This window comes from Zonotrichia albicollis, chromosome Z (assembly GCF_047830755.1).
Source record: "Zonotrichia albicollis isolate bZonAlb1 chromosome Z, bZonAlb1.hap1, whole genome shotgun sequence".
NCBI classification, from domain to species: domain Eukaryota; kingdom Metazoa; phylum Chordata; class Aves; order Passeriformes; family Passerellidae; genus Zonotrichia; species Zonotrichia albicollis.
The window spans coordinates 14,648,322-14,664,500 of NC_133860.1; the positions used below are offsets into that span (position 1 = coordinate 14,648,322).

The 16,179-nt window shown below is 40.2% G+C and overlaps 1 protein-coding gene across 2 annotated transcripts in view; it reads left to right on the top strand.

Moving 5' to 3' along the window:
- Positions 1-16,179, top strand: part of DNAI1 (dynein axonemal intermediate chain 1) — a 137,145-nt gene that overhangs the window by 32,557 nt on the left and 88,409 nt on the right. For both annotated transcript variants that reach the window (XM_014270358.3, XM_074533441.1), the window contains exon 12: positions 1,321-1,364. In XM_014270358.3, the coding sequence (XP_014125833.1) occupies positions 1,321-1,364 (44 nt within the window). The remainder of the gene's footprint in view (positions 1-1,320; positions 1,365-16,179) is intronic.

The window sequence follows — 16,179 nt, forward strand, 5'->3', positions numbered from 1 at the left end:
TAACATGCCTGATGCTCCTCAGAACTGGCTTAGTTCATGCACTAAGCATGAGACACACCTAGTCAGACCCTGCCCTGTGCTCCCCTGCTCTTAGGCCTCCTCTTATTTGTTTGTGTGAGCACATTTGTGCCTTGATAAGGAGAATCTATGGAGAGACAGAGCAGGATTGCCATCTTCTGCCTTTCGAGCCACTGTGGTATTATGTAAGAGAGTATCATGCATGCAGTTGTGTGAGAATTACAGATAACAGTCAAAATGGGAAGTAAAATTGGGAGAAAAGGCATCTTTAATAGGTAGTTTATACTACTGTTAAATTTGTCTCCAGGAAATGATAAGAGAATGATGACTCTGGAATTGGAAGAATTACTCCAAATTGCTTTATGGAATAAGCTTTTCTAATTCAATTTTTATTCTCTCATTTTTAGCAGTGATGGTGTCTTTAGTGAAAAGAACAAGAGCTTTAGGAAGCGTAGGGATTAGCCCAAATGAAAAAGGAGAAATGAAAAGAGAAGTGGGTTTATTTTATCAATTCACAGTAGCAATTCAGAGAAAATACTCATAGATAATTTCCACATATGTTCATTTCATGGAATTGAATTCGCAACACAGCACTGGTTGTGCTGTGTGAGCTCAGGGGTAACAAACAGTACTGATCTTTGTCCCATGGAAATCCTACCTGCAGCAATCTACCACCCACAGCAGAGGTTGTGGGGAGAGTAGATGTTTTTCAAGTAAAGGGGCTTTTGAAGACATAGTAGATGGCTAATTGCTCATTGCCAGTATTTACCACAGGAAATACAATGTTCACCAGCTGGGTCAGAAGGGAATTTCCCTTCCTGATTTGTGGTTGTGATCTAGAGTTTATGAACTGATAGCTGTCTCTGAAAGCATCTCTCATAATTTAATAACAGGTACAAAAAGTGAGTTTATTGATTCAGAAACTCTTTAATTCTTGCCACTGAAAGATAGAAACCTATATATTCCTGCCTTTTTGCTTTCCTCAAAGATCTAATTTTTAAAAGTAAACTTCCTGCAATTATGAAATGGATAGGCCAAGAAGTGCTGGAGATTGACATGTCTGTCTTTTTGTCTTTTTCATCTACTGTTTTGATCTTCTGATGTTCTGCTTTTTTGTGCATCATGACTTTGGACAGGTTGCTCACAAACTTTATTAGTGCATACGGTCAAAGGGCAGAACCCTCAGACTGAGTGGAGTCCTGTGAGAATGAACTCTGAAGTTAATGTGTGAAACACTGTGTATTGCTGTGGAACTACATGGTTAATAATAAATGCCATCTTATATTCATTTTCTCATTACAGGAATCCAAAGTACAAGGACCTATTTGCAGTGGGGTATGGTTCTTGTAAGTATTAAATGCAAAAGAATCACAGAGAGATTTAAGATATTTAACAAGTGCTCTGAGATCAATTCAGACAATCCTCTGAGGTGTGGATTGCATCTCATAGCAAGAACTCACTTAATTTCATAGCAATAAATTGAGTTTTGACTCAATACAGAGATTAGGCCTTTCCATTCCACGACATGAACATTCAGAAATACATAGGCATAGACAGCAATTACTGTAGGACTAAACCAAATTTAAAACAGGATAATGTGATACATAATGGAATTGCTGAACTATTTTTTTTTTCCTTTGTGGTCTGGAGAGCTGAAATAGACATGATTTCAAAAGAGTTTAGATAGATGCATGGAGGACCAGTTTGCTGTTGGAGGGATAAACCACCTAATTTAGAAAGTTGATAGCTGTGAGTTGCAGGGAGCTGAGTACTTACAAGGGGACAGACTGACCTTCTCAATTTAAACAATTGCTACATGTGTTGGTGTAAGATACTTGGCTAGACTAGCAACAGTAACCTTTGATATCATCCCAAATATGTCTTTATTCTTACGTCTTTTTCTGTGCTCTGACAATGGAACCAGATGGGTTGTCTTCATTTACACTGGTAAGGACTGTGCTTTGCTTGCAATGTTGCAAAATTTCATTTTCCCTTTAAATTTACATTTTTCTTTTGACTTTCACTCCATCTGAGTCTGGAAATGTTCTTGTTAGTTTGCCAAGATGCCTAAATTGGCCTGACACTCTTTTTTAATTCAGCAGGCAGCAGCTATTCTGAAAAGCAGATTAGAATCAGCTTTTTGGAAAAAAAAAGCATGGTGTGAAGTGCTCAGGATGTCCTTGCCTTGTACAGCACAGCAAAATCTTATTGTTCTCAACTCTCTGTGCTGAGAGAGTGCAGGAATTTAGCAATGCCTTCCCACTGCCCTGCCAGCCAGGTGGCAGAGGAGGGATACAAGCTCAAGGAAGGTAATCTCCCTGCTTAACCTATTCCCTAACCTATTCATTTAATTGGTTTAATTTCATACACTTTGTACACTAGGCAAGACCAGTATGCTTTCTGGGCTGTGCAAAAGTATTAGTTAGTTATACCTGTATTCATTGTACTAAAGGCAATACAAAGATGCAACGGGAGGGAGACTCTAACTCAGTGGTTTGCCATGTAGGTGACAAGAGAGGTGGCTCTCTGGAAGGGATGATCCCTCCTCACAAGTGAGCTGAGGCAGAGCACCTGGCTGGATTCATCTCACCTCACTTTAGTTGTCTCTTAAACGACTAAAGTGAGGTGAGATAAATCCAGCCCAGAGGAAATGATCCTATACTCACACAACGACTGGGATATCTTTGGGTCTGCTGTGGCCATAATTACATCACCAGTCTTCTGTGCAGCAGGCATTTGGGAGCGCTGCCAAAACACAAGTAACACATTTGTCCTGCTGCCTAAAATGTACTTTTTGAAACTAAAGATCCCTTGTTTACTGTGGGTTGGCACCACTCCAGAGTGGTGGGTGCTTTCTTTACTGAGAGAGTCCTAGCCTCTCCCTTGCTTTTGTACCCTATTTCTGCAGTCTTCTCCAGTGATTTATTTGGATGGGGTTTCTGATGCTAACGGTGTTTCTTTGAGACAGGCTTTTCTGAACAAGGAAATATTGTCATCGTAATTTGCAATTCAGGGTTTATGCTGCCTGGCTGGAACTAATTTTTATTCCCATGAGGAGGAGCTGTCTTTTTGTTTTTATTTTTGCATAAATGAGATTGCTGGGTTTCTGGGTACAGTGACAACTTGCAGTGCAGGGTTCAGAGCCACTAGTGGGTGATGGGCTTGTGTTCTGCCTTGCTGATGGGAACACTACGAATACAAGCTCAGGTCTTTGCCATCACCTCAGTTCATGTTCCAAAAGCAATTGTGCCTCTGACAGGCTTCAGAGGTGGCTTTTTCTGTGCAGCTCCAAATGTCAGCACATGAGCTGAGTAGCATAAAACATTTTCTCTGTGGCCAATGTATTTTATCCCACAGTTTCTTTGGATTTAATGGACGTAACTTTCCACTCAAGGGTGTTTGAAGAGTACAGACTCAAACGTAAAGCACTGGCAATCTGAGATATTGGGCAAAGATGTCTACTCAGTTCTTCACAGTCTGAAGTAGGGCTCTATGTAGGCAGAAGAAAAGCACATAAAGATACATATACTGTTCTAACTTTCTAGTATAAAATCAGCATAAGCAGTGCTGGCACACTGATGTGACTGCATCCAAAGTAAAAGTTACTGGAACTTTGTGATCAAACTAAATTGGTGTCAAATCCAGACCAGAGCTTTCATGGAGATGAGCTGGCTCTTAGTAGATGTCCTGAGGCTCCCCAAAGCTGAAGAGAAAGTGTGGAACACAGAAGATGGAGCACTCTGGTTGCACTCTCCTAAAACATAGAGACAGGTAAATACAGGGAGATTGGGCATACTTACTGGGCAGTCGTGTATTTTCCCATTTCTCAAATGAACTGTCCAATGACCATGGATATTCTTTTATTTACTGCCTTGGTCACTGCAGTAAGGGTATTCCCAAATAGGACATGCTTAGGATGCTTCAGCAAGAGGAGAAAATAAACCAAATGGCCTTTACAGCAAGGTACTGCCTTTTCCTGTTTGCCTCTCTACTTTATAGGCATTTTCAGAATCAGGCACTTTAATTAGATATTAGAATCAAGAAAATGAAAAGTAAAACTAGCACACTCACAGAGGGAAAAAGTCATTCTGCAGGGACTGAGAGGAGATATGCATAGAGATATGCTATTTGCCTCCTCCTTTTTTCACGATGCCTCATTTCCCTCTATCTAGAAAACAAATAGTGGAAAAAATAATTAGTAGTGAATTCCCAATCCACTACTCACTCAAAAGATTGAATAAAAACAAAGATGAGCTTCATGTTACACCTCTTAGGTTTGTACACAGCCTGTTTCAAGCCCCAGAGATTTATTCTAGGCAAATATTTTGTTTTCTAGCAAAATATCTTCCAGCCAAATACAAATTTGAGAGACACAAGGCATCATAGAATCTTGGTGTGGTTTGGGTTGAAAGGAATGTTAAAGATTGTTCAATTCAAATCCCCCTGCCTCTGGGTAGGAATGCCACTCACTAGATCGTGTTGCTTAGGATATCAAACCAGTCCTTGAGCACTTCAGGGATGGGACATCCACAGCTTCCCTGGACAACCTGTTCCAGCATCTCACCTTCTTCACAGTAAAGAATTTATTCCTAATATCAAATCGAAACTCTCAGTTTAAGAAGGTTATCCCTTGTTCTGGCACTATCTGCCTATGTAAAAAGGTATCTCCATCTCTTTTATAAGCCTGCTTTAAGTACTGGAAGGCCACATTGAGGTCTTCCCAGAGCCTTCTCTTCTCCAGGCTGAGCAGCCCCAACTCTCTCAGCCTGTCTTCATAGTGGGGATGCTCCAGCCCTCTGATCATGCCTGTGATCTCCTCTGAACTCACTCCAACAAGTCCATGTCTTCCTTGGCCTCCAGAGTTGATCATCAGGCAGTGTAAAATGGGGTGGAAAGTGCTAAGTGTTGAGGAGACAAGGAAGAGATTATTGTGATGATGATGGCTAAGCCTTGGCTCCCTTACCCAAATTCTTGAGTATCACGATTGAGAGCTCTTGCACTCTAAGAAAAATGTATCTAAATGTCTCCCAGCTCTTATTCACTCCTTGATCTCTGAGAGTGTTTTCCCAAAGGGTGGCACATGCTACTGCTCTAAACAGCCAAGATATAGGCTCTGGCAGGGAGATTTTTTAAATTCAGTTAGTGTGTTTTCTGCTGATTCAATGCCATATAACTTTAAATCAAATCTTGGTATATACTTAACTGGATGCTGAATGATTGCATTCATACTTTTGCTAGTACAGTTGTTCTACCACTTGTCCTGACAAGAGAGATGGTAGTTTTGACAAGACATTTACCCTCTCCTTAGGTCTAGGGATCCAGATAATAGGTGAGATAATTCAGCAGGATTGGAGTCCTACACTGAAGGAAGCCCACTGCATACAGATGAGGTCTGTGATCATTAATTAATATTAACTACTTGTTAGCTGTTCCTGAAATGGAGAGAAATCCTTCAAGTTTTCTATGAGATCTCAGTCAAATTATGGAAATAACAACTGAGAACCATAGAATCATAAGATGTCCTGAAATGGAAGGGACCCACAAGGATCATGGAAACCCAACTCCTCTCTCTACATAGGATGATCCCCAAGAACACCACCATGTGCTTGTGAGTGTTTCCAAATGTTTCTTGAGCTCTGTCAGGCTTGGTGCTGTGACTTGTTCCAGTGCCCAGCCACTCTCTGGGTGAAGAACCTTTTGCTGATATCCAACCTAAACCTCCCTGGCACAACTTCAGGCCATTCTCTCAGGTCCTGTCATTGCTCACAGAGCAGAGATCAGTGCCTGTCCCTCCTCTCCCTCTCATGAGGAAGTTGTAACTACAATGAGGTCTGCCCTCAGTCTCCTCCAGGCTGAACAGAGCAGGTGACCCCAGCCCCTCCTCACATGGCTTCCTCTCAAGGCCCTTCATCATCCTTGCTGCCCTCCTTTGGATGCTCTCTGGTAGCTTTATATCCTTCTTTTGTTGTGGCACCCAAAGTTGCACCCAGAGCAGGACAATTTGCTCCCTTGCCCAGCTGGCCTGGTGTCCCCAGGACAGGGATGTCCCTTCTGGCTGCCAGGGCACTGCTGACTCATGTCCAGCTTCTCATCAACCAGGATCCCCAGGGTCCCTTTCCCTGGCACTGCTTTCTACCTCTCATTCCCCTGTCTGTCTGTACAATCAGGGTTGCCTCATCTCAGAAGGAGACTCCATCACTTGTCTCTGTTAAACTTTATACAGTTGCTGATTGCACATTTCTTTAATATGTCATGGTCTCTCAGCACAGCCTCTCTGCCTTTGAGGGAAACATCAGCTCCTTCCAATTTAGTGTCATGGACAAACTTTCTTAACAGTCCTTTGAGACCTGTGTCCAAGTTGTTTGTGCAGACAATGAAGAGCACTCGGCCCAAGATGAAGCACCCCTCCACAGACCAGCTGTCAGCCTGAGGTAATCCCATTTACCATAACCCTTTGTGTTCTATGCATCAGCCAGTGTTCACCCACTGCATGATGTAATTATCTATCTGCAGGCTGGACATTTTTGCCAAAAAGGATATTTAAGAAGTCCAGCTCTTTGATACATTAGAAAATCATAAAAAAGTAGAACTGAAAATAATTTTAGAAATTTATTAGTCTACCTCCGTGCAAGATAATACTTTATTTAAAACATGGTTTGAAGTCTAAACTTAGTCCACCTAATGATGATTGCATGCCCTATAATTCCTGTTATCATTGACAGCATACCCCTGTAGATGACAGGCAAGCCTTGTGACAAGGACAGAAATGTATGTTTGAGAAGCAGAACATTAGAAAGCCTGAAAACTTTGATTTAACGGTATAGGCTGTGGGCTTAAGAAGGCTCAGTGTTACAAAATGTGCCAGATGTTTGCTTGTGTTTTCTTCTCTGCAGTGGTAGATTTAAAGGTTGTGATGCAGAATGTGGAACATAGTCTGGAATGGATTTACATAACAAGCTGCAGTTAAATTTGGTATTTTCTGATGAATGACCGAAGAGCTCCAACTAAAAGCACCAAGTGGATTGAATACTGCCTAAAAAATTCACATCTTTGAAGCAGCTCTCAGAAAGTCTCTTCCAATATGTTTATGTATTTAAATTATGTTCCCAGAACAGGCAAAGAAGACTCCTGGGAGCAGAAATCCTTACTAATCTTTCTCTAAGCTACATAGCTTGTTTTTATATTGGGAATAGAGATTTAAGACCTTGCCAGACAGAGAAAAAACATTTTATATTGCTTGGATGGAATTCTTTGCCTAGTATGAGGCTGTGTGTACATGCAATTCATGTGAGGGGAATGCTCTGGAGAGGAGGGCTGGCTTGTCCCCAGTCACATAATGGCCGGTGTGCTGGACCAGGTGCAGCACTGACTGTCAGACCCCATAGTGAAGCTATTGAAGTTTTCTGAGTAAAATGCTACAAAAGACTGATAGAAATTAATGTGGCCCACACATCTCACTCAAAGAGAAGTTCATGTTGCAATCTTGATTCTGTTTGCTGTTTGGCATACATTTGTATGCTGTAACAGATTCCAGCCTTTGGAAAAACTGGAATTTTTTTCATTCAGTCATGTTCCCAGCATACAAGTTGATAAATGCATCTTCAGTGGTAAAAGATCCACGAGGCTCACTCTGTGCTTTTGATTACAGGATTGAGAACTGTGTTGTACCACTATAGAGTCTGAGTTTCCTTTTAGTTATGAATGTATTTTTTATTGATATTTTGGTATTTGTACTGTAAATTGAAAGACTGTCCCCTTTTTCAAATGCTTGTGATACCAGTTATTAATGGTAGTTGGGACAAGTGATATCTAAATATCAGTTAGTGATATCTAAATATCAGTAGTGAAATTATGTTGAGGAAAAAAAGAATACAATCCCACAAATAAAACATAGTGATTGTATAGTCACCAGTGATTTTAACTGACTATATTTAAGTTGCTACTGTAGGGGGTTATTACAATACAGAAAAAAAGCATCAGTAGAATAAGGAGAGAGAAGAATTAAAAGGGAATTTGTAAGTTTTATTTGTGAATTGATGTAGAACATTTGTATGGGCACTGAGTATGCCCACAATCAAACAGGAACACCCTGGAGGACTTGGGCTTGGTATGTACTAATTTAAGAGTGCTGTTTGTACTATGTGATTTTTAAAAGCTGAAAGGAATTTTCCATTAATACATTGTATTAATTGGAAGAGGCTGCTGGGGAATAAAATAAGAAATAAAATGTAGCAATCAGATGCCTCTTAGGCAAGCATATCAAAAGCCCTTAGTTACTAGGTCTAACGCTATTCTATTATTTTACCCCTAGGAGCAATTTAGTTCCCATTTGTAGCAGAATACAAGGCATCACTCTATGTTACGTTGTTCAAAAAAATTCAAGCTGTGTACACATAGAGAGGGATGCTGTATTTTCAGGAGCAATAATTTTTAAAAAGTTTTGTGTAGAAACTCCAATACTGAACTTCATCAGAGTTCCTTGAATCTATGGAGAGGAAGAGTTGCAAAGGAATTGAGGAGATGACAGAAGTTTTAAGTGAAGTCTTTAATTTAATGCTGAAATGATTACCCTGGGAAGGCATGCTCATCACTGGTGACATGCCCAGGAGAAGGGTGACAAATGGGGAAGGGTTCAAAAAAGAAAGAATGATCTAAGAGCAGGGCAACTGACCTGGGAAACAAATTTAAGGAATTGGGTTTGTTCAGTTTGTCAAAGAAAAGCTTATTAAGTCTTTGGATTGTGGTCTGTTAACTCCATGTATTGGGAAAGCAGATCATGTAACAAAGGGATCTTTAATCTGGCAGACAAATGATGTAACAAGATCAAAGAAAAGCTGGAGCTACATGAATCAGGCCAGACAATGTGTGGCTCTTAATAGCAGATGAGCAATTGCGAACAATTAATTTTGGCATGTGGTAAATTACCATCTTCTGGAAAATGTAAAATGTGGAAATTTTAAAGATTTGATATTTGTTCTCTGAAGTTTTGGTCTGCTGAAGATACATTTCTTCATTTAAAGATTTAAAGTAGTGAAATCCTGTGTCCCTGTTATTTTATATTTTTCAGGAGTCTGATTTATTCACTCTTCTAACCTTTTTATGGGCTTCTTTCTGTACTGTTTGCTGTTTGAGGCTTCAAAGTTCATTTGCAAAACATCTATATCCTCCCCCATGGTCTGACAGTCTTTGAAAAACCTCCCTAGTGGAATCAGTGTTAGAAATTTAAGCCATCATACATCCAGTTTATTGAGATCACCAATTGTGGTCAATTAAACATAATTACACTGAAAATAACACTTTAGAATCTGTTTTCCAAATACTGAATTTCGCTTACCACATATTCAGGGAGAGAAAGAACCTATTACACTATCAACTCTGTTAATAAATACAACCTAATAACCATAATACATCAAGTGTATCACATGAAAGATTAATTTAATTTAATGACTTAATTACTGATTTGTAATATAACTTCTGTGAGCTTTGCTTGGTTTTTCTGAACCTTAACCTTTTAATACATATAATTTTCAATTAACTCACAATATTAACTTTTGGTGTAGCATTTTGTTATGCTAGAGATAGTAAAGAGCTCCATTGGACTGTTTGGGAAAAAAAAATGGATTAACAAATTTTCTAGAGCCTGGGGATCAAAGGAGCTGCTGAGACATCCTGTTGTGTCTCCAGTGCATTGCAGGCCATTAAATTCCACCCACCTACCTCTCTGTGTAGACTAGTTAGTTTGATTAGTGCATTTTTATCCACAGGAGGCGAAACACTTGTGTACCGTAGAGTTTTATCTGTTCAATAAAACTAGTCTGACCCCTTTCCTTTCTTAGCTTTGTCTCTGGAAATGGCTCCACTTAAACTATTGTGGGAATTCTTTTCTTAGCATTTGGACAGCAGAATTCAAGGATAGACAGGTTAGCTCTCTTTGTCGTCAATGTCAAAGGGATGGTCTTGTGATGAAAATCTGCCAAAAGATTTTCTAACCATCCATATTGAGACACCCATTGACTCACTAGGAGAAGACAGTCTACAGGTATTGAGGACAGGCAAAACAGTTCTAAACACTCTTTCTTAAAAGTATCAGTGTTTGCTTTATTTTAAATATAAGTTTCCCCGCACACATATGTTGCTATGCTTGTGTTCTATCACATAAAACTATATGCTTTTATTTTGTGTTCCCTCCAAATACTAAGGTTACATTTTCACCACAGCTTGACTTTTCTGTAGCAAAAGTTCTTGAATCAATTCTATTTCTCACACTCTAGTCTAAGTGTAAAAAAAAATTTGCCAGCCTGATGCTATAGTGGTCCTGACCATCTTCACCATCATATCTTCTTCAGAACAGTGGGATGATCCTGACTTCCCACAGAACCCCTGTACTGCTGGCTGTGTTATTGTGCTTGGATATCAATTTCCTATCTCTTACCTGCATGGAACCCTGACACATGACCTGTTTTCCTGATAATCCGATGCTTAGGTCAATAAATAGCAAAGCAAAATCTGGGTAAAACACAAGTCAGTGTTACTTAACTGCTATGTATTTACTCTTGCTAGATACTTAACTATTTTTCCGTTTCTCTTTGCCTCTCATTTCCATTCTCTTAAAGGGCTTGGTTTCCTTCTGTTTGCTCTATATTTCATAGTTGAAACCTTGATATGAGGTATAAAGTAGATTTCTTAATCTGTGTGCTTTGACTTCTATCTGAGAGATAACAGTAGTAAGACCAAAGGTTCTGCCTTCATTTTACTCTTTGCATTAGAACTTTGAGGATGAGGTTTGTTAACTTGGGTAGATTCACAAAAAATAATAATTAATTTTTTTTTTTTACCTCACAGTAGCTCAGATTTGTATGTCACTTTCTTCAGAAGAATTCCAGAGAGTCCATGTAAGGGAAAACGAAATTAATTGATTAGTTTGGCTTCCATAGTGCTCCATAAGTGAATCAAGGCTGATGAATGCCAGGAGGCATAAGATCTATTTAGAGCTTGTGTAGGCAGATGCATTAGTTTGAGGGAGAGTTTGGTATGCTATGGATTTGTTCTGGTTGCCTCCCAAGAAAAGGCTCTGGATACAGCGACCTTGAGAGGTTTCTCCATTTTCTCTGTTTGTCAGATGCAGCCATGCTTGTGAAATCAGCCACACAGATAAGAAATGCTGTTGGCTCTGTAAGGTTTATTTGTCAGTGAGTTCATACTTTCCTGTGGTTAATCAGCTATTGAAGCTCAAAAGTTTTTCAATCCTTGTTAAGAAGATGGAACTATTGTTAATCTATCCTGGCTACAGGAGTGCAGCCTTTGTAGCGAAGCATTGCTGTTGAAAAACTTGATCATATAAATAATTTGTACAGAATTCTGTTATGATTTTTTAAAAGGTTATTGTTGCAGGCTTAGATACGACTGGGTGATGTGCATTGTTCAGTTGCATTCAGAGTCTTTCAAGCTAAGGATGTACTTCAGTGGTGAATCCCTGTGTGGTGGCTGCAATTTGGCAAGTGGCTCCCTGGGAGTAGGATAGGGATTTCAGGAGTCTTCTTGGAAGAAATACGTGGAAACAGGTCCTGCAGGGAAGATGAGTCTGAGAGAGTTGGTTAATATTCAAAGATCACTTCTTCTCAGGCTTAAGAACAATGTGTCCCAATGAGCAAGAAATCAGGCAAAGCAGATGAGAGGCCCTGCATGGATCATTAAAGAGGTCCTGTCATTAATTAGGCATAAGCAGGAAACACACAGGAGATGGAAGTGGGGATGGACTACTTGGACTGAATATAGAAATGTTAACAGAACAAGTAAAAATGAGACAAGGAAGGCCAAAGCCAATCTGGAATTAATTTTAGCCAAGGATGTCAAGAACAAGAAGGTCTTCTTCAAACACATCAATAACAAAAGGAAAACAAAGGATAATGTGGGCCTGTTACTTAACAGAGTGGGGAAATTGGTAAGAGACAATTCAGGCAATGCAGAGTTACTGTACACCTTCTTGCACTGGTCTCCATTGGCTAGAACAGCCCTCAGGGATCTCTGACCCAAAAAAATCAGTGTAAAGGAATGCTGGAAGCAAGACTTTCCTTTAATCATGTTAGAGAACACTCAGGTGACCTTGGCATGCCCAAGTCCCTGGGCCCTGATGGAATGCATCAACAGGCACTGAGGGAAGTGAGGGACACCATAGTGAGGCTGCTCCCCATCATCTTTGGAAGGTCATGGCAATCATGAAAGGTGCCTGGGGATTGGAAGAAAGTAAATGTCACCCCAGTTTTCAGAAGGGCCAAGTAAGAGGACCCAGGGAACCATCAGGCAGTCAGCCTCTCCTCGGTCCTGGAAAGATGGTGGAGCTCCTCGTTTTGGAGGCCATCTCTTACCACATAGGTGACAAGAAGGTGGTCACAAGTGGTCAGCATGGATTCACAAAGGATAAATAATGCTTGATCAACCTGGTTGCCTTCTGTGATGAAACAGCTGCCTGAATAGATGAGGGAAGAGCAGTGAATATTGTCTACCTCGACTTCAGCAAGACTTTTGTCAGTAACACTTCAATGTCATGTTATAGTGCAGAAAATAATCAATAAGAACGCATATAATAAAGCATGCAAAATATCCCCTGTGCATCTTCTCTATATGCCTTCATCTGCCCCTTGCTAAACTGGACACATTAGCTACCCTTAAAAGGCAGAAATTAAAGACATGGGGAGTGATGGAATGCTTATCTTCTTGTCTATGATAAAAATAATATATTTAAGATTGTTTTGCAAATGACATAAGGATTTATGATGTCTTCAGCAGAGTTATATAACATAGGAAAGTGAGAAAACAGGAAGAACTACAAGTGGAAAAGTTACTACTGAAAAGCATTGGGAGTTTGTCTCTCAGGGAGTAGGTAAATTTTGTTTGGTAGTTAGGAAATTTTTCCCTGAGTGTGGCATGGTGTTGCCAGATCTGATCATTCAGAGATGACATGGCATCATGAGATTAGTGATTAATTGAAAGACTTTATTCCTTTTTATTTGCCCTCTATAACTTCAGGGTGGAATCTGTTTGTTTTAAAGCCTTCCTTTATTGCCATGAAGGCTAGCAGTGCTTTGGTCTGAAACAAAGCAGAAGCAGAACTTTGTTTAAATAATAAATATGAGACTTGAAAAGAAAAACTTCCTGCTATTGCAGCACGCCAGATTTCAGGAAATTGCCAGCCCTGTTGCAACTTTTGTGTCTCTCCTTGCATGACCCTCTAAGCAGTGTCACTTCATGAAGGTAGAGGCAGTGATTCTCAAAAAGATGGGGTTCTGTGACCTTAGTAAAATCCCAGGGGGCTTGGATCTTTGTAAATCCCAGTGGGTTTGGGACTTGCAGCTTTTGTATTTCATGCATCTTGAGAGACCAGCTCACAGCTCCCCTTGGATCCCTAGAGTACAAAAGGAAGTCCCCCGTAAGTCATGGGTCTGGTTTACCTTTGCTAGTTTGTTGCTCCTTGCTTTTCATTTGCTTCTTTTAAAGCACCTCAGTTTGTCTGTAATGAGATTAAATTGCTCTTGTGGCTGAATTATTTATGGCTTTTAATGTAATTTTCCAAATTTGTATTCCCACTGAGAAAAGTTAATTAAGTTTTGCAAAGGCAAGTTTGAAATACATTTCAGATTTGCAGAAGAGTTTTCAAGATTTGCACTGAAACCCCAAGCCCCAGTGGGATCTTCCATATTTTAAAGGCATCAGAGTTTAGCTTCTTCCTAAACACCCCTTGTACTGCAGGATCTCTGACAGCCTCTAATCCTTCCAGGCTTCACAGCATGCTCTGAAAATTGCAATTTCCTTTTCTTCTTCGAAACAAATTCTTATCATTTCTTGCATATGGTGTTACAGCTGACAGCATGAAGTCCCAGCCTGAATATTAAGACTGTAATTCTATTTCTTGAGTTGTGGTGCAGTGTATAAATTCATTCAACTGGACTTCCAAGGTGGGTGCCACCAAAATGAAATCTCAATTAATTTACTAATGACAGTCAGTTGGGGCCCTGTTCTATGTTGAGCAGCGGCTGATTCATATTTTAACAAGCTATTGTTTTCCCAATTTAAATTCTGTAATTTCTTGAATCATCAGCTTTTCTCCAAGATGCACTGGGTGGTATTTGCATGATTAATCATGCATTTTGATTTTACTTAGCACACGTATTTACATAACTGCAGGATTAGTTAAGAGAAAGGGCAGAATGTGCCTTCCAGATGAAGTGGAAAAAAGTTTGGCAGTGGAAAGAGGTTTCAGCAAACAGCTGCAGGTCAGGAATTCTGAAAACCACATGTCTGAGACAACTGGGCAGTGAAAGCTTTCTGCCAGTCGGGGAAATGGCCCCATTTCTGCCAGTGGGGAAGATGAGAGTAATACCACTTCTTACGAGTATTTTCTGTGTTGGAGTAGGAGAGGTCATTTCGGCAATGTTTATAAAATACTGCCGGATTGTATTCTGATTTCATTCCTAGGTTTACTAGAATGTCTAGCTATGAAATTATATCTAATTTCTGTTCATTTGGAAGGTGTTTGATGGTGTCTGTCTTCTACATTACAAGATAAAATTTCTCCTTGTTTGTTGAAAATATCTTTTTATCAGCATGCTGGTTTGATTTTGGCTATTGCAGTGTTAGTTTCATACAGTAAGTGTGAGTTTTAAGAATTATATAAAATCTGGCTGAAGTGGGCCTCTAATTATATCTGGAGAGGCTTAATTCTGCTTAATGGCTTCTGGTAAATGTGTGACACTTAAAATCAGTGTCTTAAAGCTCAAGAGGATAGGGCCTCATCTCCTCTTAAGCAGCTTGTCTCACCATTCTCAGACTCACTTGCTGGAGCAAAAGCCTGCACAAGTGCACCTGGCACACCTTGCCTGAGGGCTTGTTATAGCTCCAAAGCTGAAATTCAGAAGTACAGGGACAGACATTGGACTGGGAATTAGATGAGGGATTTCCCATTCCAGCCAGGTAGGCAAGTAAGGTTGCATTTTCCTGGAGAACAGCTTCCTTCCCTGTGGCTCTTCTGCAGAGTTGTTTTAATTCCTTGTGTGGATGTGAATGTACAGCAGCTTGAAGCTCATCACAGCCCTACTGATGTCCCTCTATTAGGAGAGAGAGTCCTGGAAGGGAACACCTCTGCAAAATAGGGTTCTGTTGCATTAAAGCATTCACAGAGGAGCGTGCGTGGGCTAATGACCCATGACCCATTTTGCTACCCCTTGGGAAATTTTCAAAGGACTGAGTATCAAGAAAGGAGGGTTCTTTCTGACCTTGAGAACTATCCCCTGTTTTGACTGGAAAAATCAGGGCTGAGGCTTTACGTAAAGACTCTGAGGATGCTTCAGCACTCTCCCTTTTGTGTGCAGTGCAGAGATGGAGTAGAAGAAAACACCTAGTGTATGCTTTGAAAACTGTGGTAGCTGCTGTCAATCAGCTGTCTACAGATTGGATCTGTCTGAATCCTGATATTGTATGAGCAGAGTACCCCCTGTGTTAATGGTTGCTGGCATCACCTCTGTACTATAAATATCCCACTGGATAGTCACACAGTGTTAATTCTTGCATGTGTTCATACCATTTTTACTTGCTTTTTCTAACCAAATATTTACAAACAATTCCATTGTAATCCCTGGCATCGTGAGGCAGCTCCCTAAAGGAAACCATTAATTTTCTGCTGTACAGCATTGGTTGATTAGATGCTTTATGGAGGAGGAACTCATATGAAAGTGTAGAAATGAAAACAGCAACACTCCTGCCAAGCACTGTAGCCTGTTGCTTTCATTCATCAGCCGGTTTTATTCATTCATCTGAAGGAATGCTCATGAATGATTCTTGTTGGAGAGCTACACAAACTGTGAGGCACCACTCAGGAGCACAGCAGCCTCCCTCCCTTGCTGTCTTCTATCAGTATCCCTGTTCCCAACACCAGGGGTCAGCTTTCTACTGTTAATTTGAAGCCCTTCTCTAGCTATGTTATCTAGCTGTTACAGAATACAAGGAAACCAACGAGAAGCTCTGGCCCTCCTCTAGAGCAAACATACTTTACAGGAATGGTTAAGGTAGAAATACTTATGTGTTGGGTAACTTGTATTGCACTTCTCCCAGCAGAGCTATTTTCTAATTGCCTTTCTCTTCCATCCAGGAGCTGCAGTTATTTATGTG